Source organism: Engystomops pustulosus, chromosome 4 (genome assembly GCF_040894005.1).
Source record: "Engystomops pustulosus chromosome 4, aEngPut4.maternal, whole genome shotgun sequence".
Classification (NCBI taxonomy): Eukaryota; Metazoa; Chordata; class Amphibia; order Anura; family Leptodactylidae; genus Engystomops; species Engystomops pustulosus.
Window position 1 is genome coordinate 222,382,991 of NC_092414.1, and position 26,043 is coordinate 222,409,033.

Sequence of the window (26,043 nt, forward strand, 5' to 3'; positions counted from 1 at the left end):
TCTCTACAGAAAAAACATCAGGGACAGACTGATATTCTGCAGGAGTTACAGAGAGTAGACGCTGAGGACTGGGGGAAAGTCATTGTCTCTAATGAATCCCCTTTCCGTTTGTTTGTAACATCTGGAAAACATCTTGTTCGGAGAAGACAAGGTGAGCGATACCACCTCATGCCAACTGTCTCATGCCAACTGTAAAGCATCCCTCAACCATTCATGTGTGGGGCGGCTTCTCAGCCAAGTGCATCGGCTCTCTCACAGTCTTGTCTAAAACACAACCATGAATAAAGAATGGCACTAGAATGTCCTCCAAGAGCAACTTCTCCCAACCCTCCAAGAGCAGATAGTGATGAGCAATACCTTCTCCAGCATGATGGAGCACCTTCCATAAAGCAAAGGTGAGAACTAAATGGCTCAGGGAACAAAACATAAAGATTTGGGATCCATGGCCTGGAAACTCCCCAGATCTTAATCCCATTGAGAACTTGTGGTCAATCATCAAGAGACGGGTGGACAAACAAAAAACAACAAATTGTGACAAAATGCAGCAGTGATTGTGCAGGAATGGACGGCGATCAGGAATATTGAAGGGTAACTTTTGTTGGGTAATCTGCTGCTGCAGATACTGGTGTACAGGAAAAGTTTCCTGATCAATGTAACGGGTCACACAGACAACGGAACTAAAAGTCTCTATGGAAAGAGTCTGGAGGGAGGAGTCTGTGGACCAGTGGACCCTCTGGACCACCGCAGGAGATGGTATGAGGCCCGCGGTGGCAGCCAAGGTACAGGGATGTGCAGGGAACAGTCCAAGCCTGGTATGACAGCAGCAACACAGAGGAACACTGGTAACGCTGGCACGGACTGCAGACACTGCTGGACTGTAACCCTGGAAGGCACAGCAGGAAGCATATGGGAACGCTGGAGACAGGAGACACAGAGGCGTCTGGAAATGCTGGAAGACAGGACACACCAGGAGCGTATGGGAACGCTGGAGACACAAAGGAAAAACAGGAAAGCATCTGGAAACGCTAATGGGCTTTCTCTTCCACAGGAACGGCTTAGGGAAGCCTGGCATGGAAACCATGGGAGATCCTAGGAGAAGATCCAGCAGGGATAGAAGGGAGGTGCTGGGTTATAAGGGGCGAGCCGGATTAGCAGCAGCCAATCAGGAGGGCGCTGGCCCTTTAAGGCTTGAGAAGTCTGCGCGCGCCCTCTAGTGGTGAGAGCATGCGACTGCAGGCAAGGAGGCCTGCGGCCTACACGCCGGGAGCTGGAGCACAGACAGGAGCCAGGAGAGGTAAGTGAGGGCTGGGGGAGCGGGGACCGCGGCAGCAGAGCACGGGTGTCAAGATAGTGTGTGGACAACCAGATTGTGGATTGCACTGCTATTTATAATATACAATGTTGACAGAATAAGTGCATGTTTTACGTAAATTTCTCAACAAAATATTTATTTTACAAATGCTCAAGTAACATATTTAGGGACAGAGAAAATATGGACTACGCGTTTCGGGGAGAATTTCCCCTTTTTCAGGTCTGAGTTGTTTTGTTTGTGTCTGAGTGAACAAAGAAACTTAGTTTTTTTTAAAGAAAAACTGAATGTGGAAACACACCATCAACATAGACAAAGGTTCTTTACTGTACGAGCAGTGAGACTGTGGAACTCTCTGCCACAGGAGGTTGTTATGGGGGACTCTATGTACATGTTCAAGAGAGGCCTGGATGCCTTTCTGGAGAGCAAAAATATCACGGGTTATGGGGAAAAAACATTTATTTAATTCTTAAAGGTTGGACTTGATGGACTTGCGTCTTTTTCCAGTCTTATATACTATGATACTATGATACCCTTGCATCCAGTTACATTCCCATTTTGGGAGGAGCTTCCTCCAATCTCTGCCAGTGGCCAGCTGGTTGAGTCCTTCTATGGCCTGAACACGCATGGAGGAGAAAGAAGATGTGTGAGCATCTCAGAAATGTTGGATGATGCTGGAAATGTGCATTTTTACACAGGTTTGGGTTGCACCATGCATTATTCTCTTTTTTTACAATTTTTGAGTGGTGGACCAAACATAAAGTAGTTTACATGCTCTGCTTCTTTTGGCCTAGGAGGAGGCAGTCTCCCTAATGCTAAGAGCAGGGTCAGTACATGTTATTTACATTCCTCCCTTGAGAAAATGTATAAAACCTCAGTAGAGCATCTTCCTCTTCAGTCCTTGAAAAACTTCCATACCCCGTAAGTCTGTGGAAATGTAGTTTGTAGTGTTGAGCAGACCGAAAACACAAAATTTGAGTTTGCAGATTTGAGTAGCCTTCATTGGAAGTTTGAGTCCGGGTGCGGCTCAAGATAACCATCCTGCTGTTAATGCCCCTGATTGGTGCTGGGAAGCAGGAAGAATAAAATTATAGATGGATAATGGCAATAAATATCAATCAAATTTCAAAAGAGCAACCATAAGACATTAAACAAATCCAAATATACCAGAGAGATACAACTGCAACATATCAGTAACATGCCCTCCTCTACAAGTATTACATGTATATCATGGGAATAACATTGGTGGCTAGTAGGACATCCTCAGAACGAAGACCATTGTGGTCTTGGGGTTATAGGACACCAGGAGGATACCTATAAGATTTCCAGACAATATAAATGTGTAAGTCAGGAGAAACACATTGAAAAGAGGAGTTTTGTAGCTGAACAGACCTCGGAATCCAAGTAGACGAATCTGAGTGACTTGTGTCGGATTCTCCTAACACATCATTTATGTCTCAATGATGATCCAAACAATTTTTGCTTTCCGCCTTATGCAACTGAGTCGTTTAAGCTAACATATAATGTAAGATATTAAAGAATAATCTTAGTTCCCCACAGAGGATGGTCAAAAAAGGGAGAGAGAGTGGAATGGGACACATATTTGTCATTTTAATCAAATTGCATTTTTCCTTTATGGGGTTCATCACTGGGAGTAACCTTTTTTTCACAGGTCCTGATGTGATAGATATGGAGCCCGCTGTAAGAGTCCCAGGTGTCATAGCAACTGGGCACAGGGTCCAATGATGCCACGGTTGGCCAGACACAAGATGGTGGCACTAATGTGACAGTGCTGCTGTCAATTTTATAGTGAAACATTGACCTTTTCAGCTGGCTTCAACTATCCCACAATGAATGCACAAGAACTGGTTTGATAAACCCCACAAAGGGATACGTTTTCTTAAAGAAATTAAAAGAATTCCTAGGTCATAAAGTTACAAAATAGTAAGCCACAAGGATCACAATGTGGAACACCATGTTTATTACTCCTAAACCTCCAACACCACAACACTACAGACCTGTGAGTCTAACTTCTGTGGTGGGAAAAACATTTGAGGGGTTTGTTAGAGATGCTATCATCGAGTATATCACTGTACATAACCTTATAACCCAGCGTCAGCATGGGTTTATGAGAGATCGGTCCTGTCAAACTAATCTGATTGGACGTTGTAGATGTTGTATATCTGGACTTTTCAAAGGCATTTGACACCGTGCCACATAAAAGGTTGGTATATAAAATGAGACTTCTGGGACTAGGGGAAAATCTGTGTATTTGGGTAAGTAATTGGCTTAGTGATAGAAAACAGAGGGTGGTCATTAATGGCACATTCTCAGATTGGGTTGATGTTACCAGTGGAGTGCCACAGGGGTCAGTATTGGGGCCACTTCTTTTTAATATTTTTATTAATGACCTTGTAGTGGGTTAACACAGTCAAGTTTCAATATTTGCGGAGGAAACTAAGCTCTGTAAAGTAATAAATACTGAGGTCGATAGTTTAGCATTACAGAAGGATTTGTGGAAGCTTGAGGAGTGGGCAGAGAAATGGTTGATGAGGTTTAATGTAGATAAATGTAAAGTTATGCACTTGTGCCATGGAAACAAAAAGTATAATTATGTTCTAAACAGTCAGTTACTTGGTAAAACTGGAGCAGAAAAGGACTTGGGGGTATTGGTGATTGGTAAACATTATTTTTTAGTCCCCCCTAAAATTTGGCTCTTCTTTTTTCTGATTCAAACATATTCCCCACATTCACAGTAGAATTACACAATAAGTTACATAGGAAATATTGGTGCAGTTCATGAGAGAAGTCCTGGGGGAACCTTCTTCATGGTGGCTCCATATAAACAATCTTTGTCTTGTGAGATCCCATTAGGACTCCGTGCCGGGATTATCTGGGGATTGTTGTTTGTAATCAGGATCTTAAATTGCTTATTTGGTTACAGTACAGAGTGATAATTATTTGTAATGATTACCCTCCCTTCTAACAATGAGCTGTTATGTAACAGAAGAACTTTCCAGGCAATATTCCACAGGGAGATACATGTACAATCTGGTTCTATTGATATGTAAGATAATATAGTTATAACACAATGGGGGAGGATTTTTTCTTTTTTGGGGTGGGAGGGGGTATTGAACCTAAATCCTCTCTATTTTGCACCATATTTATCTAACGTCAAAATATGTATAGAGGGATGTGTTCATTCTTGCGGCTTGTTTTTAAGATTTTTTCATATTTTTGCAACTTTTTATAAAAAATCTCGATGAACAAATCCTATAAATTAGCTTCAGGTTAGAATAATCTGCTGGCAACATGCAATCATTGAACATTTAGGAGCATTCTTCAGACTAATATTTTTCTGGGGGTGGATTTTTTTTTTTTTTTTATCAAAAATTGGACACAATTTTATGATTAAATTGTTATAAAACTGATTCTTACCTCTTAAATTTACAGATCAACTTTGTAAAGACAAATGTCCTAATACTGTACGTCCTGTTTATAGTGTGGATGCATTCAGATTACCTTTTTACATACATTATAGGAGCCCCGGCCTAGTGGGCACTCAAGGATTAGCCCTAAAAAGGGCTCCAATGCCATTCATTACTAGAACCTGCTGCCGGATCTACCTTAAAAGGCAAATCCGAGATGGTGGGTTTCCTTTAACCGGTTAAGGGCCAGGCCCTTTCCTGTTTTTTTCATTTCCATTTTTCACTCCCCACCTTCAAAAATCTATAACTTTTTTTATTTTTACACAGAAAGAGCTGTGTGACGCCTTGTTTTCTGCGTAACAAATTGCACTTCATAGTGATGGTTTTGAATATTCCATGCCATGTACTGGGAAGCGGGAAAAAAATTCCAAATGCTGTGAAGATGGTGAAAAAACGCATTTAAGATGTTTTCTTGTGGGCTTGGATATTACGACTTTAACTGTGCGCCACAAATGACAGGTCTAATTTATTATTTGGGTCGGTATGATTACGGGGATACCAAAATTGTACAGGTTTTATAATGTTTTCATACCTTACAAAAAATTAAAACCTCCTGTAAATTTTTTTTTTTATTATTTTGCCATCTTCTGGCACTAATAACTTTTTTATACTTTGTTGTACAGAGATGTGGGGGTGTAGTTTTTTGTGACATTTGATAATGTTTTCAATTATATCATTTTTAGGACTGTACGACCTTTTGATCACTTTTCATAGATTTCTATTATATTTTTTCGAAATGGCAAAAAAGTGGCATTTTCGACTTTGGGCGCTATTTTTCATTACGGGGTTAAACGCAGTGAAAAATCGTTATCATATTTTTAAAAGATCGGGCATTTTCGGACACGTCGATACCTAATGTGTTTATGATTTTTACTGTTTATTTATATTTATATTAGTTCTAGGGAAGTGGGGGAGATTTGAATTTTTAGGTTTTTTTATTATCATTTTTTTTTTAACATTTTTTTTTATTTTTACTATTTTTCAGAGGAGAAGGCTTTATGTCTTCCGGTAGTGGATTGGATCTTCAGGATGGTGATGACAATGTACACATAGGACGTCACTATTACTATGAAAAGGGTTATTATAAATGTGAATCCAGTGATTAAAGTCTGGTTATATATCGTGGATGTATCAGAGCAGGAGAGCTGCAGGATGGGATCTAAGTCACAGTAGAAATGGTCAATGACATGTGGTCCACAGAAATACTGATTACATATAGAAATTAGATAAGAAAGTGTCACCATAAAACCCATCAACCAAATTATTATTACCAAAGTCACACAAAATCTATGTTTCATGATGGAGGGATAACGGAGGGGGTCACATATGGCCACATACCGGTCATAGGACATCACCGACAGGAGGAGACATTCGAAAGAGTCTGAAGCGGCATAGACAAAAAACTGGGTGATGCATTCAATGAGAGAGATGGAACTTCCTCCATACAGGACAGTGTGAAGAAGGACGGGGACAATATCCATAGTGACCAGGAGGTCACACAATGACAGCTGTGTAATGAAGAAGTACATGGGGGACTGAAGGGTTTTACTCACTATATACAAGACCACGATAAGAAGGTTTCCTGATATTGTCCCACAGAAGATAAGAACCAGAAGGGAGAAGAAGAGAAATGTGAAGTTGTGGTTAAGATTAGGAAATCCCAGAAGGAAGATGGAGGTGATATTATTTTTAGATTGTAAGCTCTATGGGTCAGGGATCCCACTTCTACTGTATCCATCAGCCATTTTATTGATTTCTGTTCATTCCATTTGTCAGTATTTTCTTACGGTATTTATTGAACTCCTTGTTCCATGTGTCCTGCACCTGGAATTCATGTTACATTTAGTAAAAAATAAACAATATGGAATTAAAACTTCCCTAAAAGACCACCTGTATGAGAAGACCACCCTTATCTAGCCTCTCTGTTCTGAGTTCCACAGACCATGAATTCCAGCTCTCTACTATAGTCTCACTACCCTTTTTCTACTTCTATTTTTTACTTTTTATCCTTGGATGTTAACAGTTCTGGTCTTTTATTATTATGTTGCACTAGTCTTATTATATGATAACATTATAAGCCCGAGACCTGAAATAACATGAGATCATACAAATAAGAATTCTGATTTTTAGCATTGGAGAGTTTTATCTTTCCAGTCACTTTCTCGGTTCGATTTTTTTATGTACAAAAACTTAAATAAATGTTAAAAAAATTCTAAGCCAATCATAAAATTGTATTTAATTCCTCAGTCCTATTGCTTAGGTACCAAGCTCCTGGTGCAGAACTTCTCTATTTTCCAAAAAGTTTTAGCGCTATTTTACCGATTTATCTGCTTCGTCTAAGTTTCTACCACCTACTTATTGTTTAAATTTGTGTACAAAGCAAAACTAGTACTAAGACCTCACATAGTTCTAATCAATCAGTCAGTGTATTTCTCCAGTTTTAAATTGAATTTATTAATCCTTTTTAGAGCAACCACAGTGCGGCCATAGACAATGGGGCTCATTTACTAAGGGTCTGAATGCCGCACTTTCGTCGGGTTTCCCGAATATTTCCGTTTTGCGCCGAATTTCCGCAGGATTTTGGCGCACGCGATCAGATTGTGGCGCATCGGCGCCGGCTTTCACGCGACACAAATCGGGGACGTGGCCAATTTAAAAAACTATTTGTGTCGCAAGATCAAGCACTCACATGCACCAGGAAGAAGAAGGTGAACTCCGGCGGACCTTGGCACAGCAGCGACAGCTGCTGGATATTGGGTGCACGACCTTAGTGAATCCCAGCAGACCTGAATCCTCGTCAAGTAAATCTGTCCCTATGTCTTGAGCACCTAAATATGTTTTTTTAATTTATGAAAATAAAAAGATTGCAAAACATTGAATGGAATCTTGAGCCTTTCCCGTTTATTCAGTACACTATAACCTACTGGAATCTAAAATCTAAGGTTGCATTCAGACACACATCAACGCCAGGGAGAGGAGTAGGAGGTGAGCGTTGCTCACCCCTGCCCCTCTTCATAGGGATATATGGCACTCGGCGTCGTATGCCAAGAGAAGATAGGACATATCCTTTCTTCTCACAGCCACGGAAGGGTATGATGCCACACGTGTACCCAAATTATCAAAGAAGCAGAATTTATATATGTAACATATATACTCGAGTATAAGTAGAGGTACCTAATTTTAACACAAAAAACTATGAGCCTAGGATGGGAAATCCATTGGTCACAGCATTCCAGCCAGTATACAACTGAGCACCCCCCTACCCCCTAGTATACAGCTAGCCAGCCCCCCCCCAGTATACAGCTAGCTAGCCCCTGCCCCCCACTATACAGCTAGCCAACCCTGCCCCCAATATACAGCTAGCCAGCCCCTGCCCCCCAGTATACAGCTAGCCAGCCCCTGCTTCCCCAGTATAAAGCCAGCCCCTGCCCCAAATATACAGCCTGTCCTCCATTGCCCCCCCGTGTATAGCCTGCCAGCCCCTGCCCCTCCCAGAATATAGCCTGCCCGCTCTTGCCCCTCCATTATATAACCTGCCAGCCCCTGCAGTATATAGTCAGTCCATCCCCCCCAACTAACACTGTACTCATCTTTCCAACACCTCCTGCTGGTCCTCTTCTTTATTTTGGTGTTATGGCTCCTCTTAAGGACCTCTGGCTCCATTTTTGGGCCCCTGGGCACTGGCGGTACACACAATGATGTCAGCCATGCTTTCATTGTGAAAGAACCCAAAGAGGAGCAGGAGGACCCGAAGAGGAGCCGTAGCACCCGAAGTAAGTAGAGGACCTGCGGTGAGAGTCGGAAAGGTGAGTACAATGTTAATTTTTTTATAGACTCGAGTATAAGCCAAGTTAAGTCTTTTCAGCACAATCTTTGCACATATACATAGTATATGTGGTTATTAAAACAAGCATCTAGGTGACACTTGGTCTTCGCCAGAGTCTGCCACAAAAAGGATGGTCTTGCTGCAGTGGGGTGCCACCAGGTCGTTCCACGAGTGCGACTAGCCTGCAGTGGCTGCCAAGGTCAAGGTACAGCCAGGCTCGAGGTCTAAGAAAGGCAAGTAGTCAGGGCTGGCGGCAGAGATGCAAGGTCACAGGTCAGGTCCAAGGTCACAACAGAAATACAGGCAAAGGAGAAATGGGAACACAGGAAACTTACAAGAAAGCTTTCTCTAAGGCTGGTAGCTCAAAGAAAAGATCCGATGGTGAGTGATGGGAGCCTCCGGTGAAAATAGAAAGTGGCCAGCACTGTACTGGCCCTTTAAATCTCAGATTGCTGGTGTGCGCGCACATGGCCTAGCCAGGATGGGAGAAGGATCGTGGAGAGGTAAGTGCGGGCCAGAGGGCACACCGCCACAGAGGGAGGCACGGGTGTGACATGGATCGCAGGGGCACCCGTGACACCCTGAATATATTTAATATTAAATAAACTTCATGGGAATACCCCTCTAAAATGACATAAATATTTTGTGATACAAGATTTCAAGAATCTGCCCAGAACTCAGGATTCCTTGATGAGGCAAAATCTTATAAAGTTATTGATGAAGTTCAACATAAATGTCTTTTCCACCCAATCCAATAGTAGTATCTTTTCATAGTTTGTCTAACGTACAAAGGGGGCTTTCCCCTCTTAGGAGTTATCCCATTGTCTCAGCAGTTGGTAAGTGCATGTCGGAAAACATGATAATCATGAGATCTAACAAACTGACCAAGGAGCTGAGAGTCAGAATTGTGGCAAGGCACAGATCTGGCTAAGGCTATAAAAGAATTTCTTTAGCACTTGAGGTCCCTATCAGCACTGTTACCTCCATAATCTTTAAATGTAAGAAATTTGGGATGGCCATAACTCTCCCTTGAACTGGCCATCCAGACAAACTAAGCAATCATGGTTGAAGAGTTATGGGCATAACCACAGTTGTAGAAACTATAGCATCTTCTATGGGGCCCATAGTGTCAGTGGACCTGGCATCCGGCCTGACACTCTAAAGAATGGAGGAAGTGCACCATTATATACATATTATTCTTCACATTCTACCGAATAATGTGTTTATAACAATAAACATCTTACACAGTATACAGGTACTGGGAAAGATGTGTGTATGTGTATAAATGGATACATTAGTGCATAAACTCCATAAGTGTTTAAATGTGTGAGTGTACAAGTATTTATATTTTTTCATGGGGTAGAGGGTGTCTCAACCAGCAGTCTGTTATGGGGTCCATCCTCTCCTAGTTACTCCCCTGAAACGAGCCATGGTGAGAGAGGTAAAGAAGAGCCCCAAAGATCACTGTGGCTAAGCTCCAGAGATGCAGTGGGGAGATGAGAGCACCTATCACTGCAGCTTCCAGTAATCAGGGCTTTTTGGCAGAATGGGCCAATGGAAGCCTCTCCTCATTGCAAGACATCTGAAAGCCGCATTCAGTGTGCACGGCACATGAAGAATCCCAGATTAAGAGAAATAAGATTATCTGGTCTGAAGAAGCAAATATTTAACTTTTCGATGTTAATTCTAAGTGGTTTGTGTGAATAAAATCAGGGGCCGCTCATCACCTGCCAAATACAATCCCAGAAGTGATACATGGTGGGGGCAGGGACAAGGCCACTGGTTGTAATGGAAGAAAAGATAAATGTGGCCAAGTACAGAGATATCATGGATGAAAACCTTTCCAGAGCTCTGGACCTCAGACTGGGCCAAACCTTCCAACAAGACAATGACCCTAAGCCCACAGATAGAATGACACAGCTGAGGCTCCAGAACATCTCTGTGACCATTCCTGACTGGCACAACCAGAGCCTGGACCTGAACCCAATGGAGCATTCCCGGAGAAACATGAAAATGGCCTCCACCAACCTGAGGGAACTGGAGACGATCTGCAAGGAAGAATCAGAGGATCCCCAAATCCAGGGGTGAAAAACTTGTTGCATCAATGCCAAGAAGACTCCTGGCTGCACCAGCTCCATGTGCTGCTTCTACTCAACACTGAACAAAGGGGCCAAATACTTATCACCAGAGGCTGAATACTTATCTTCAGATGAGATTTTCAGTTTTTCTTGGTTAATAAATTTGCAAAAATATAAACGTTTCTGCTTTTTCTTCTTTCAAGATCAGTGTTTATTGATGAGCGCAAAAAATTTAAAGGTGAAAAATTTAAAGGGGTCTGAATAGTTTCCGTATTTCACTGTATTTTTTAAGATAGAGGGGTAGTCAACAAGTCAAACATTATACCTTTGTTCATAAAGCATTGGAATTCTGTCTTATAAACTACTTCCTGTTTAATGGAAAATTCTCCCAATAGCTCGGAGAAGGGCGATGGGTTGGCCTTATGCACCAACCTATGCTAACCTACTCCGGGGCTAGTGGGAAGAACCCATGTTTTTTTCTTATGATAACTTGACACTCAAATGGAGGATTGATGCATGGTATAGATCAACAATGTGTTTGTTATACAGCAGTTGCTGTACTATGTTCCCATAGTATCCCTTTTGTTATGTCTTTATAGGCTCTAGCACCCTTTGTGTCAAGAGATATAAATATCTCCAGATAGGATCATAGAAAATGGTTCAGATTTGGTATCAATGGGATTCAGGGATTCACCCAGATCCAATGATACCAGAACCGTGACCATACGACTTCCCCTTGAGAAGCTATGGCTTCTCCAGGGTTGGGGACATGATACCAGGTAGAAGGGGGTGGACAGATATAATCAGACACCTCTGAATGTGCCTTGTCTTTTTCTGGGAACCCATTATACCATCAAGGCAGATAGGTGTGGACTATCAGGTTCCATTAGGTAACCGACTTACTCAACTACTGATACTTGTAGTGGTACCTTGGTATGTTGTACTCTGCTAACTGTATAAATATCTATTGTTTGTATTGTTTTGTCTAGTGTGCCCTTAAGGCAATTATATCCAAATTTTAACCTGTGTTTATTTTTTTTCTCAATCCACGAATCCTAATGTCCGAGTCTTGCTTATATACATGCTGGGCTTATATTAAAGGAGAACTGGTGGCAGCTTCTTGGGTTGATAAGAATCTTTTTTACTGAGGCTAGTGAAAGGGATCTTATAGCCATTGAGGGCTGTTATTTATTGTTGGGCCATATCCAGAATTTTTGGGACAACTTTAAATCACTTCCTGCGCCTCTCAAAACCTGTGCGTTCTGGGAGTGTCTATAAAAGGATAACTAAGAGATCTTGCGTACCCCACAGGAGTCTGAAACATTGCGGTTTCCTTCCCATAGAGAGTATGACATCTGTCTCTAGACAGATGCCAGGGGTCATAGCTAAGAGGCATAGTACCTGTCATGGAAGTGGACGGTCAGACGAGTGGTATAGATGCTACTACTAATTCCTGTTTGGTACCAGACCACAAGGTGTGATCAGTCTTTTTTCACAATGGCTCTTATTAGGCTTTTCTTACAATCCAGATGTCCCTAACAGGCCTCTCAAGTTACCAATGCAGGGAGACTCTGTAGACCACCTGCCTTATAGTGTGTAACTATTTTTTATATTTGGAGCAAAGTCTTTTATACACAGGGATTGAACAGTTCCGTACCTATATAGCTTCCATTAATGTTCGCCTTGACCATTTTGCCCCAACTCCTTCCAGTAAACTATATTTTTACAAAAATACTTAACAAAAAGAAACTAATAAACACCCATCATGCTCTCCCAATAGAGAATCTCTTAAATCTTACTCTTGGTCAAAGAAATCTAGTAAAGAACAAAGACGACTTTGCAGAACAGATTCACCGACGCCCCATGGTATGGTCATCTACCAGATCCTGTTTATTAACTCTTAATATCTGTATTTTTCCCTCATTTTGTTTATATCCAAATATATTATACAAAGTTTTAGATTTCAAACCTTTTCTATCTGGAGAAACATGGGAAACTTTTTTTTTATAGAAGAACTCAAAGGTAATTAAGAAAGTTTTAGATTTTCATATAGAAACTTCCTGTGATCTCCTGACGATGATTATTAATTAGAACACGGGAGACACATGAGGTCATGGTAAAAACTTTCCTCCCACAATCCCTTGCCTCTGCTGTGTGCCTACAGTATATTATACTCCTCTGCCCGGCACAGGTTTCTTACATTATACAGGAGTAGATGTATTCGTTTTTAATTGTTGATTTATGAATCAAGGGGAAGAATTGTTTTGAGGAAACAGAAGAAGAATTTTGCGACAGTAAAATGGGAAGATCTGATGTAAGTGCAGAGTCATTGGGCATCCTCCATATCTTTGTATTCTTATCATTACCAAGCATTAGTATATCCTGTAGTCATTTTCTAACAGTATTATTGGTAATATGCAAGTAACTCCAACAGCTCTTAGATCTCTATAACATTATTGTTCTTCCACCTACAGACCAACCTGACCTTGGTCACAGAGTTTTTCCTCTTAGGATTTCAAGGAAGTCCATCTTACAGAAATGTTTTATTCTATCTGTTTCTTGTTGTTTTTGGTGCAACAGTAAGTGGGAACCTCCTGATCATCGTCCTGGTGTCCACCAGCAGGAACCTCCACACCCCCATGTACTTCTTCATCTCACAACTGTCCGTCAGTGACATTTTGGTAACTACAGATATTGTCCCCAACCTCCTCCACATCCTACTGAGTAATGGGGGGACCATTACTTTTACTGATTGTTTCACTCAGTTTTATTATTTTTGTGCCTCTGAGGCATGTGAATGTCTCCTTCTGGCTGTGATGTCCTACGACAGATATGTGGCCATCTGTTACCCCCTCCGCTACACCTCTATTATGACCAATGGATTGTGCATGAAGTTAATTGCTATGTGTTGGATGTGGGGTTTTAGCTCTTCATTTATTCTGACCATAACACCATCACAGTTTTGTTATTGTGGAGCCAATGTCATTGACCATTTTTATTGTGACCTTGTCCCCTTGCTAGAACTTTCCTGCTCAGACACCTCTATTGTTCCCTTGGAAATGTACATTATTGGTTCTCCTGCTATAATAATCCCAACCACAATTATTGTGGTGTCTTATACTTACATTGTTATAACAGTATTAAACATCAAATCTAGCACAGGGAGACAGAAAGCCTTCTCCACCTGCAGCTCCCACCTCATTGTGGTCTCCATCTTCTACTGGACAATATTCAGTGTTTATGTTTTTCCAACAAGTGGACAAACCTCAGCCGTGAGTAAAATGATCTCTCTGCTTTATACAGTTTTTACTCCTTTGATTAACCCCATTATATACAGTCTGAGGAATAAGGACATTAAGAAAGCCTTACAGGAGATGCTTGTAAGAAATGTTTTACATAGTAATTAACGCATTCTTACAAATGGAGAAATATGAACACCAATATCAGCCAATAGTTGCTTCATTTGGACATGACTGGTGCCATCACCTCAGGAACCTCACACTCAAAGTCTGCCAGACTCCTCCTGAAATGGCTGCAGACATCAGTAATAGATGTTTCCTGTCAGGAAGATGCTGACTTGCAGCTTCCAATGTTAGAGAACAGTGCAAAAAGATTTTTCCAGCTCACGCACGTTTCATGCACGCTCCTGGTCTGTAATGCACATCAGACGTGGTAAGAACTATCTTTCTGTCTTATTCTCAAGGTGTTTGTCATAGAGCATTGTGCTCGGCACCTTGAAATCAAAAGGTACGTGTGTATCCCCATTGCTTTGTCTACAACCATTGGGGGTTGTGGTAACTAGTATAGTTGCCCAGGTTGGCTACTATAGTACGGATTGATGATTTTATATGTGACTTTATCTGTTTTAAGGCATATCTAATAAACATTATAAGTTTTAGTTCACAGCCATGCTGGTAATTGCATTGAGATATTTAGTGAACCAGAGGAAAAACATCCTCTAATCGCGCCAAATAAGTACCGTATATTCCGGCGTATAAGACGACTTTTGAAGACAGAAAATTTCTGTCTTGTCTGGGGTCGTCTTATACGCCGGTAATTGACCGCCCGCCGTGTATTCACGGCGGCGGTCGGGTCGCGCTGCATGGATAGGGCTCACGGGCTGAGCCCTCTCCATAGCCGGTAAGTCTTTGCTGCATATTGCATCAAAGACTTACCGGTAACACCCGCGATCGCTGCTAGCACCGATCGCGGGTGTTTTCCCAGCGATGGCTGCCGGCAAAGCTGCCTGCAGCCTCAAAAAGATAGCGGCGCATGTGCGCCGCCATCTTACCTGGGATCACCGCTCCCCGTGACGTCATCGGGGGTGGCGATCCGTCTCCATGGTAGCGCCGGGTCTTCCGAAGACCCGAGGCTATTTCGTTTTGACCCCTTCATTACAATGTGCTGATAGCACATTGTAATGAATGAGGAGGAAAATCCCCATATTCTGCCATACTGTAGTATGGCAGTATATGATAGGATCGATCAGACAACCTAGGGTTAAAGTACCCTAGGGAGTCTGAAAAATAGTATAAATAAAAATAAAAAAAAGTAAAAAAAAAAAATTTATAATAAAAAAAACTAAAATTTAAAATCACCCCCCTTTCCCTAGAACTGATATAAATATAAATAAACAGTAAAAATCATAAACACATTAGGTATCGACGCGTCTGAAAATGCCCGATCTATCAAAATATGATAACGGTTTTTCAATGCGTTTAACCCCGTAACGGAAAATATTTTTGCCATTTTGAAAAATATAAAAAAATCTATAAAAAGTGATCAAAAGGTCGTACAGTCCTAAAAATGATACCATTGAAAATATTATCAAATTTCGCAAAAAATGACACCACTCACAGCTCCGTACACCAAAGGATAAAAAAGTTATTAGCGCCAGAATTTGGCAAAATCAAAAAAATTATTTTTGTACAGGAGGTTTTCATTTTTGTAAGTGTATGAAAACATTATAAAACCTTTATAAATATGGTATCCCCTTAATCGTACCAACCCAAAGAATAAAGTAGACGTGTCATCTGGGGCGCTCAGTGAAAGACGTAATATCCAAGCCCACAAGAAAATGGCGCAAATGCGTTTTTTCACCATTTTCATTGCATTTGGAATTTTTTCCCGCTTCTGAGTACATGGCATGGAATATTTAATAAAATAAAAATTTAAGGTACAGTATGGTAACATTTACAGTAACATGGACGATGGTAATGTTGTTGTTGTATGCCTTATGTTTATGAGCGACAGTTTTCCTGCTATATACCTGCATGTCAGAAGAATTTAAATTAAAAAAAGGACCATGTTAAATTCAAATCTGTTTTTTTTTAAGTTTTGTATGCGTTGGAAAAGGGGTAGTCTTATACGGCGAATATATCTTAAACTCTATATTTTAAACAGGAAAGTAGGGGGGTCGTCTTATACGCCGGAATATACGGTATAGTCTGTAATGCAGCAGGATAAATGATATTCCAAATAAAGCAAATATAGAGCCGCACCTCCACAGATGAAATCAAAAATTAAAAACCACATATGAAAAGAAAATGTCTTACACCAGTGACTGTCTCTCTGCCGTCTCTAAAATCGTGTCCTCTCTCTTCTTGAAACTTAATTCTTCCAAAACAGAAGTTCTTGTCTTTCCACCGTCTACTAACCGACCTAACCATGACCTCTCCATTTCTGTCTGTGATGTCATTATAACCCCAAGGCAGCAGGTCGCTGTCCTGAGGTTGTGCTGGACTCTGACCTCTCCTTTGCACCGTATTTTCAATCTGTTGCTTGCTCTTGCTGGATGCCCCTTATAAAAATGGCTGGACCATTATACAAGCTCTTTTATCACCCCCTCATCCTCATAGACTGTAAGCTCTTGTGTCAACCCCTCATCCTCATAGACTGTAAGCTCTTGTGTCACCGCTCATCCTCATAGACTGTAAGCCCTTGTGTCACCCCCTCATCCTCATAGACTGTAAGCTCTTGTGTCCCCCTCATCCTCGTAGACTGTAAGCTCTTGTGTCACCCCCTCAACCTCATAGACTGTAAGCTCTTTTGTCACCTACTCATCCTCATAGACTGTAAGCTCTTGTGTCACCCCCTCATCCTCATGGACTGTAAGCTCTTGTGCCACCCCGTCATCCTCATGGACTGTAAGCTCTTGTGTCACCCCCTCATCCTCATAGACTGTAAGCTCTTGTGTCCCCCCTCATCCTCATAGACTGTAAGCTCTTGTGTCCCCCCTCATCCTCATAGACTGTAAGCTCTTGTGTCCCCCCCTCATCCTCATAGACTGTAATCTCTTGTGTCACCCCCTCATCCTCATAGACTGTAAGCTCTTGTGTCCCCCCCTCATCCTCATAGACTGTAAGCTCTTGTGTCACCCCCTCATCCTCATAGACTGTAAGCTCTTGTGTCCCCCCCTCATCCTCATAGACTGTAAGCTCTGGTGTCACCCCCTCATCCTCATAGACTGTAAGCTCTTGTGTCCCCCCCTCATCCTCATAGACTGTAAGCTCTTGTGTCCCCCCCTCATCCTCATAGACTGTAAGCTCTGGTGTCACCGCTCATCCTCATAGACTGTAAGCTCTTGTATCACCCCCTCATCCTCATAGACTGTAAGCTCTTGTGTCAACGCTCATCCTCATAGACTATAAGCTCTTGTGTCACCCCCTCATCCTCATAGACTGTAAGCTCTTGTGTCACCCCCTCATCCTCATGGACTGTAAGCTCTTGTGTCACCCCCTCATCCTCATAGACTGTAAGCTCTTGTGTCACCCCTCATCCTCATAGACTGTAAGCTCTTGTGTCACCCCCACATCCTCATAGACTGTAAGCTCTTGTGTCCCCCTCATCCTCATAGACTGTAAGCTCTTGTGTCACCCCCACATCCTCATAGACTGTAAGCTCTTGTGTCCCCCCTCATCCTCATAGACTGTAAGCTCTTGTGTCACCCCCTCATCCTCATAGTCTGTAAGCTCTTGTGAGCAGGGCCCTCCCTCCTATTGTTCCATGTGACTGTTGTTACTCTGTATTGTCTTATTTTATTTGTATATGTTCCTTATAATCTGTAAAGCCACGGAATCTGATGACGATATATAAAGATTAATACTATTATCTGTGTTCCACTGTTAACCCCTTAGGTGTTAATTCTTGCAACAGTCTCTACATAGTAAATAGCAGTAGAGCCCTTCTCCTTCACCATTGGCACCAGATGTGACATTATTGGTAGAAGGCTGGGGACATCTACTGCACTTTCTTCAAACATAAAGCATCTCAACCATCCAACATGTGTGTATATGAGAATATTATTAGTATATTGTTATTTTAACAAATTTACAAATTGTAGATGCATTGGGTAATGGAGGCAGGGCCGGCGTTAGGGGGGCGGCAAACTGGGCATTTGTCCACGACTGCTGAAAGAATTTTTTTTTTTGATCCAGCTCTTTGGTACAATAAGCATAGTCCTTATTGGCAGTCAGTGCAGCAATGTCCAGTAATTCAAATCAACTTGAATTTCGTTTACTGGAAAATGCTTTTAATGCCACATTAACAGCCAATAAAGACTTTACTTATTGTTCCTTTCATTGGATAACACATTACAGCAAGGGGGATCCATGCTCAGGACGTTTCAAGTCACTGAAACACAAAGTGTCAGCTGGTATATGTATATGTATATATGGTGATTATGTACAGAGTTTGCCCAGGGCCCCCTATCCTAAATGGGCCCCCTGCACATGGACTTGTGTGGGCAGAGGATGTATTGCTCCTTTAGTAGCTCTTGGTTGAATTCTCGGGTGAAGATGCTTATCATCTCTATCCTGTCTATATAGGATCAACTCAATTCAATTCAAAGAAGCTTTATTGGCATGACCAAAAACAATTTAGTATTGCCAAAGCATTTATAATAAGGTGGGATACATGGTCATGTGGGTGACAGGATGAAGGAGGGACATGGGGCTTCGGGGGTGATTAAAGTCCATGCTATATCACATGTATCTAAGGAAGGCAGTGATTTATTGTGAGGCTATTGCCATTGGGGTCTCCTCTTCTCTCTCCTCCATGGAGTAGAAGCCCGGGAGGAGATCTGAGAGTCTCCTGAAGTGAGTGTCCCTCACTGCAGAGGATCTTGAGCAGTGTAGAAGGAAGTGGACCTCATCCTCGGTGGCCTCCTGGTCCTGGCACTGTTGGAACAGTCTGCTCTCCCTGGGCACGTACATCTGTCTGTGCTGCCCTTACTCCATGGCCAGGTTGGCCAGCCCCCTGTAGCATATAGAATGCTAGCCCCATAGTATACAACCAGCCTGCCTCCCTGTAGTATATAGCCTGCCAGCCCACTGTAGTATATAGGCTGCCAGTTGACTCTAGTATATAGCCTGCCAGCCCCCTTGCATACAGCCTGCCAACAGCCTCTAGTCTATGGCCTGCCAGCCCCTTGTAGTATATAGCCTGCCAGCCCACTGTAGTATATAGGCTGCCAGTTGACTCTAGTATATAGCCTGCCAGCCCCCTTGCATATAGCCTGCCAGCAGCCTCTAGTCTATGGCCTGCCAGCCCCTTGCAGTATATAGCCTGCCAGCCCCCTGTAGCATATAGGCTGCCAGCCCCCTGTACTATATAGCCTGCCAGCCCCCTGTAGTATATAGCCTGCCAGCCCACTAGCATATAGGCTTCCAGCAGCCTCTAGTTTATAGCCTGCCAGCCCCTTGTAGTATATAGCCTGCCAGCCCCCTGTAGCATATAGGCTGCCAGCCCCCTGTAGTATATAGCCTGCCAGCCCACTAGCATATAGGCTTCCAGCAGCCTCTAGTTTATAGCCTGCCAGCCCCTTGTAGTATATAGCCTGCCAGCCCCCTGTAGCATATATCCTGCCAGCCCCCTGTAGCATATAGACTGCCAGCCCCCTGTAGTGTATAGCCTGCCAGCCCCCTGTAGTATATAGCCTGCCAGCCTCCTAGCATATAGGCTTCCAGTAGCCTCTAGTTTATAGCCTGCCAGCGACATAGTAGATAGCCTGCCTTCCCCCCTTTGGTAAAAAAAAAAAGAATGACGTCAGCCGCTTGCCGACGTCATTGTTTGTGATCCGCTGGCATCGCGAGGGGACTCAAAGAGGAACGCAACAAGCCGAACAGGACCCGAGGAAGCAGGAGAGGACCTACGGGGGATGTCGGAAAGGTGAGTAGGGTATTCATTTTTTATAGACTCAAGTATAAGCCGAGTTAGGGTTTTTCAATACAAATTTTGTGCTGAAAAACTCAGCTTATACTGAGGTATATATGGTATATAATCCAATGAATAAACAAATCAACAGATCTCCTCTTTAATTTTCAACAAGAATTACACATTTGAAGAATTAATGACTATTTCATATTGCAAATTGTATTGTATAATTACGCATTTAACCCAGTTATAACTTTAGAACAGTATATCTTACCCAGTTTATTTTTAGACTGTTGTTTCATGACATGTTGTAGTTCACATTATTGCTATTTTTAGTTGAAATATATTGCACTTATATGTAAAAACAAATTGAAATTTGGTGAAAATTTTGAAAAAGGATTTCTAAATGTTACACTCATCATACAGTTAGTCTAAATTGGTTGCTAACTAACATAAACCATATGTCTGCTTTATGCTGACATAGTTTTTATATGTCAATTTATTTTATTAGGACGTTAGAAGGCTCACAGTTCGAACATCGATTTTCCAAATTCTTAAGTAAATTTCATTCATCAGCCTCTCAGCTTTTATCACTTACGACCTCTCATGAACTCGTACAATTCTCTGATTCCCCTACCCACCAAGAGGGAAACATCCTTGACTTGGTCTTTGCCCGACTTTGCTGACACGGACTTTTCACTTTCAGACCATAACCTTCTCTTTTTTACTGTAAATAGTTCTTGTCCTATACAGAATAAGTCCATTTATCACACATACCGGAACCCACGTGCCATTAGTGTTCCCCACCTCGTAGAATCTGTGCAGCCATCGCTGTCCCCCATCTCCTCTCTCTCCTGCCCTAACCTGGCTACTAATCATTATAATGATGTTCTCAAAAGTGCCCTAGATAAGATGGCACCACTGTCAGTTCGAGCCTTTCGACACAAATGTAGGCAACCTTGGCACACGGCACACTTTCCTTCGTAAGTGCTCCAGGATTGCCGAACGTCTGTGGAGAAAACTTCCGCTGACTTTCTTAACTGTAAATTTATGCTCAAATGCTATAACCTCGCCCTTCATCTTGCTAAACAGGTCTATTTTACTAATCTAATATCTTCTCTTTCTAACAATCCCAAAAGGCTCTTTGATACTCTTCACTCCTTACTAACACCAAAGGTGCAGCCACCTGTCACAGACCTTGTGGCTGAAGATCTGGCCACCTATTTTAAAAATAAAATCAATTGCATTCGCCAGGAAATAATTTCTCAGTCCACTAACTCCATAAATCCCCTTCCCTCTGGTACATTACCCTGTTCACTCTCTTCCTTTGAGCCAGTCACAGAGGAGGAAGTGTCCAGGCTTCTCTCCTCTGCTCGCCCCACTACCTGCATCAGTGACCCCATCCCCTCACATCTGGTACAGTCTCTCTCCCCAGCAGTCACTTCTCACCTCACTAAAATCTTCAACCTCTCTCTCTCTCTTTTGGTGTCTTTCCCTCATCTTTCAAGCATGCTGTTGTTACCCCATTACTAAAGAAGCCTTCCCTGGACCCATCCAGTGCTGCTAACTACCGACCAGTTTCTAACCTCCCTTTCATCTCCAAACTCCTGGAACGCCTGGTCTATTCTTGACTTTCCCGTTTTCTCTCAGCTAACTCGCTACTTGACCCCCTACAATCTGGTTTCCGCTCTATGCATTCTACTGAAACTGCTCTTACTAAAGTCTCCAATTATCTCCTTACCGCTAAATCCAAAGGGGATTATTCTCTCCTCATTCTTCTGGATCTCTCGGCAGCGTTTGATACTGTGGACCACCAGCTCCTCCTCAGGATACTTTGCTCCATTGGCCTAAAGGACCCTGCACTCTCTTGGTTTTCCTCCTATCTCTCTGACCGCACTTTCAGTGTCTCCTTTTCGGGATCTATCTCTTCTCCTGTTCCTCTATATGTCGGGGTTCCTCAGGGTTCTGTCCTAGGTCCTCTTCTCTTCTCCCTCTATACTGCCCCCATTGGACAAACCATCAGCAGATTTGGCTTTCAATATCATCTTTATGCTGATGATACCCCATATGTCCCCTATGATTTGTAAAGCTACGGAATTTGATGGCGCTATATAAATAAAGATTATTATTATTATTATTATTATTATAACCAACTGTATACGTCAGCATGTAACATCACCCCTACCTCACTCCAGAACACTAGTGACTGTCTCTACTATAATGTCCTCTTTCTTCCTGAAACTTAATCTTTCTAAGACCGAACCTCTTGTCTTTCCACCATCCACTAACAGAGCCTATCCTTCCATACAATGTCTGTGGGGTCACCATAACCCACAAGCAGCAGGCTCGCTGTTTCTAGAATCCGCCCATTTCTCACATTTGAAACCTGTAAAATGCCAACTGTTGCTCTGATCCACGCTTGCCTAGACTACTGTAACTCTCTACTAACCGGTCTTCCACTCATCAAACTCTCTGCTCTACAATCTATTCTTAATGCAGCAGCCAGGCTCGTCTTTCAGACTAAACACTACGCGGATGCCTCCAGTTCATGCCAGTCACTGCACTGGCTGCCAGTCTCCTTTCGAATACAGTTAAAAATAATAACCCTCATCCATAAAGCTCTGTATAATGCTGCACCCCCCTACCTCTCCTCTCTTATCTCAGTCTATCGCTCAACTCGTGCTCTTAGATCCGCCAGTGATCTTAGATTAACCTCTACCTTAGTGCGAACCTCTCACTCGCATCTCCAAGACTTCTCTAGAGCTGCACCCATTCTATGGAATGCTCTGCCCCGGACTATCAGACTAATACCTAACCTCCAAATTTCAAATGTGCTATTAAAACTCATCTCTTCAGGCAAGCCTATAACACTCATTAACTGCATGAAGTTTTAACTTTTTTTTTTTTTCACTAACCCGTCCCGTGTCCTCCTCCCATCTGTTATCCAGCAACCAGCAGGCACCAGACTTCTCTGCAGTCCCATTCACCCTGGACTTTGTATATAAGATGACGGGTCATGATGGTGTCAAGTGACAGTATTTCTATTTATTATATTATATTTTGTTCTACTCCCTTATGAAGAATGGCTGGACCATTATATAAACTTTTTACCTCTTGTGTCACCCCCTCATCCTCATAGACTGTAAGCTCTTGTGAGCAGGGACCTCACTCCTCTTGTTCCATACAAATATTTGTGCTCTGTCATGTTTTATTATATTTGTATTTGTCCCGTATGATTTGTAAAGCTATGGAATATGATGGCGCTATATAAATAAAGATTATTATTATTATTATTATTATTATTATTATTATTATTCATCTTTTGTAAGGGTTTTTAAAGTTCTATTTATTAGACTCCTGACAAATCGCCCCATTTTTAAATCTGCACCACTCAAAGTCTTCAGAACAGTGGGGGTCATTTACTAAGGGCCCGATTCGCGGTTTCCCGACGTGTTACCCGAATATTTCCAATTTACACCGATTTTCCCTGTATTGCCCCGGGATTTTGGCGCACGCTATCGGATTGTGGCGCATCGGCGCTGGCATGCACGCAACAGAAATCAGGGGGCGTAGCCGAATGAAAACCCGCCGGATTCGGAAAAACCGCCGCATTTAAAAAAAAAAAAAAGTGTCGCGGAGCTTGCACTTACCTTCACTAGGAATAGGCTGGTGAAATTGAGTGCATTCCGATGCTCTTCAGCGCAGCAGCGCCACCTGGTGGACGTCGGAGGAACTGCCTTAATGAATCCCGGCTGGACCCGAATCCACCGCAGAGAACTTGCCGCTGGATAACGAATGGACCGGGTAAGTAAATCTGCCCCAGTGTTTGTGAAGCTTGTTAACCCTTCCAGCATCTCACAAGAATTAAAACAAAATGGAGGTTTCATTTGGAATTTTTTTATTTTGACAATAAAATGATTATTTAGTCATAAAATGTACCCGTTCATGCAGGATAAAATGAGAAAACACATCTCGGATTTTGTTGTGCAGAGTACGGAAATACCCCACATGTCAAAGTAAACTACATTAGGGGCTACAGCAGAGGGCAGAGCGGAAGGAGCTATTGAGCTTTGAGAGGGCAGATTTTGATGATGTTTTCAAATTCCATTATATATTTGAAAAGTTCCTGAGCTACGAGAACAGTGAAACATCACAAAAAATGATCCTATTTTGGAAACTCCACCACCTAGAGAATTTATCTACATTAATATTGAGCTTTTTACCACCACAGATGTTTTTGCATTGGCTCATGCAAGTGAAAATCTTTTTTCCAAAAAAAACTTGCTTTGGCCCCTAAATTTTTATTTTCAAAAGAAGTTCAAGATGTAAACGCTCCCATAGTTTGTTATCCTGTGTCAGGTTCGCTAGGCGCGTATCTGCGCAAACTCCACCCCTCGTCCTGGGCAGCGGCTGCTAAGATCTCGCGCTGTCTAGGAGTTGCTGGGACTTGTGGTACCTCTGCTTGGTGCCTGGTTGTTCTGCACCATGAGGGGTTAATTCCCAGATGCTGTCCAGCTCCTATCAGGTTCTGGAGGTGGGGTTCCGGCTGCATAAATTGCAGCTTCACTAGTCACCTGTGCCAGTGTTTGAAATCCCTTCTCCACTCGCTCTCAGCATTAGGTTTGACTTGCTCTGTATCTGTATCGTTGTGACCTCGGCTCGTTTTTGACATTGACTCTTTGCCTACTGATTTTGCTATTGACGTACCCTCTCGTTGTGAATCCGGCTAGTTTACCATTCTTTTGTGTTTTATGTTTGTCAGTCTGTTTGTGTTTCCCTTCCCACACTTATCCAGTGTATTTAGAGTCTTCAAGTAGTCGCCCCACGGTTTAGCGTGGGGGGGCTATAGGAAGGGACAGAGGTTGGGGCAAGCTGAGGGCACACTATCCCCTGTCTTTTGTGTTACCCAATCTTAACATCCAGTTTCTCCTGAAAGCAATAATATCCCACATGTGATCACATCTGCTGTATGGGCACATTATGCGGCCCGGAAGGGAAGGAGCATCTATTGGTGGGTTTTGCTAGATTTCAGGTGATATGTTGCATTGGCTGAGCCCCTAATATAGTAGGACAGTAAAAACCTCCAAAGTCTGTACCCATTTTAACCCCCCTACCTTCAAAAATCTCTAACTTTTTTATTTTTCCATGTAGAGAGCTGTGTTATGGCTTATGTAGTCTGCATAACAAATTACACTTCAAAATGGTGGTATTTAATTTTCCATGCCGTGTACTGGGAAGCAGGAAAAAAAATTCCAAATGCAGTGAAATTGGTAAACGCATTTGTGCCGTATTCTTGTGGGCTTTGATTTTATGGATTTCACTGTGTGCCCCAAATACTTTATTCTTTGGGTTGGTGTAATCACAGGGATAACAAATTTGTATACGTTTTATAATGTTTTCGTACATTTACAAAAATTAAAACCTCCTGTACAAAAATGTTTTTTTAGATTTTGCCATTTCTGGCGCTAATACTTTTTTACACTTTGGTATACAGAGCTTTGGGAGGTGTCATTTTTTGCGGCTTTTGATGACATTTACAATGTTATCATTTTTAAGACTGTAAGAACTTTTTTAAATTGCAAAAAAGTGCCATTTTTGACTTCCCGTTGCGGGTCTAAACTTAGTGAAATACCGTTATTATATTTTGATAGATCGGGCATTTTCGGACGCGTCGATACCTTATGTGTTTATGCACAGCCTGCTTATTTATATTTATATCAGTTCTAGGGAAAGGGGGGTGATTTGAGTTTTTAGGTTTTTTTATTTTTTTTAAACTTTTTTTAATTTTAACTATTTTTCATACTCCCCAGTGTACTTTAACCCCAGGTTGTCTGTACGATCCTATCCTATACTGCCTTACTAGAATATGGCAGTATATGGGGATTTTACTCACCATTCATTACAATAGGTTAACCCGAAACAATAGTTTAACCCGAAGCACCCCGAAGACCCGAGGCTGTCATGGCAACGGATTGCCGCTCCCCAATGACGTCACTGGGAGCGAGATCCTCGGCATCCTTTTTGAAGCTGACGGCAGCTTAGCTGGTGGCACTCAGCAGGAAAACATCTGCGATCCGTGTTGGCACCGATAGCGAGTGTTACCGGTAAGCCTTTGCTGCAATATGCAGCAAAGACTTACCGGCTATGGAGAGGGCTCAGCCCGTGAGCCCTCTCCATGCACCCGCACCC

The 26,043-nt window shown here is 42.3% G+C and overlaps 1 protein-coding gene across 1 annotated transcript; it reads left to right on the forward strand.

Moving 5' to 3' along the window:
* The first annotated feature begins 4,571 nt into the window (after window positions 1-4,571).
* LOC140128732 (olfactory receptor 5I1-like) lies at window positions 4,572-20,540 on the forward strand. Its single transcript, XM_072150430.1, has 7 exons — window positions 4,572-4,599; window positions 6,397-6,474; window positions 12,482-12,567; window positions 12,953-13,015; window positions 13,176-14,081; window positions 14,405-14,448; window positions 20,366-20,540. Exons 1-7 carry the CDS (start codon window positions 4,572-4,574, stop codon window positions 20,538-20,540), a joined length of 1,380 nt encoding a protein of 459 aa, XP_072006531.1.
* The last annotated feature ends 5,503 nt before the right edge of the window (window positions 20,541-26,043 follow it).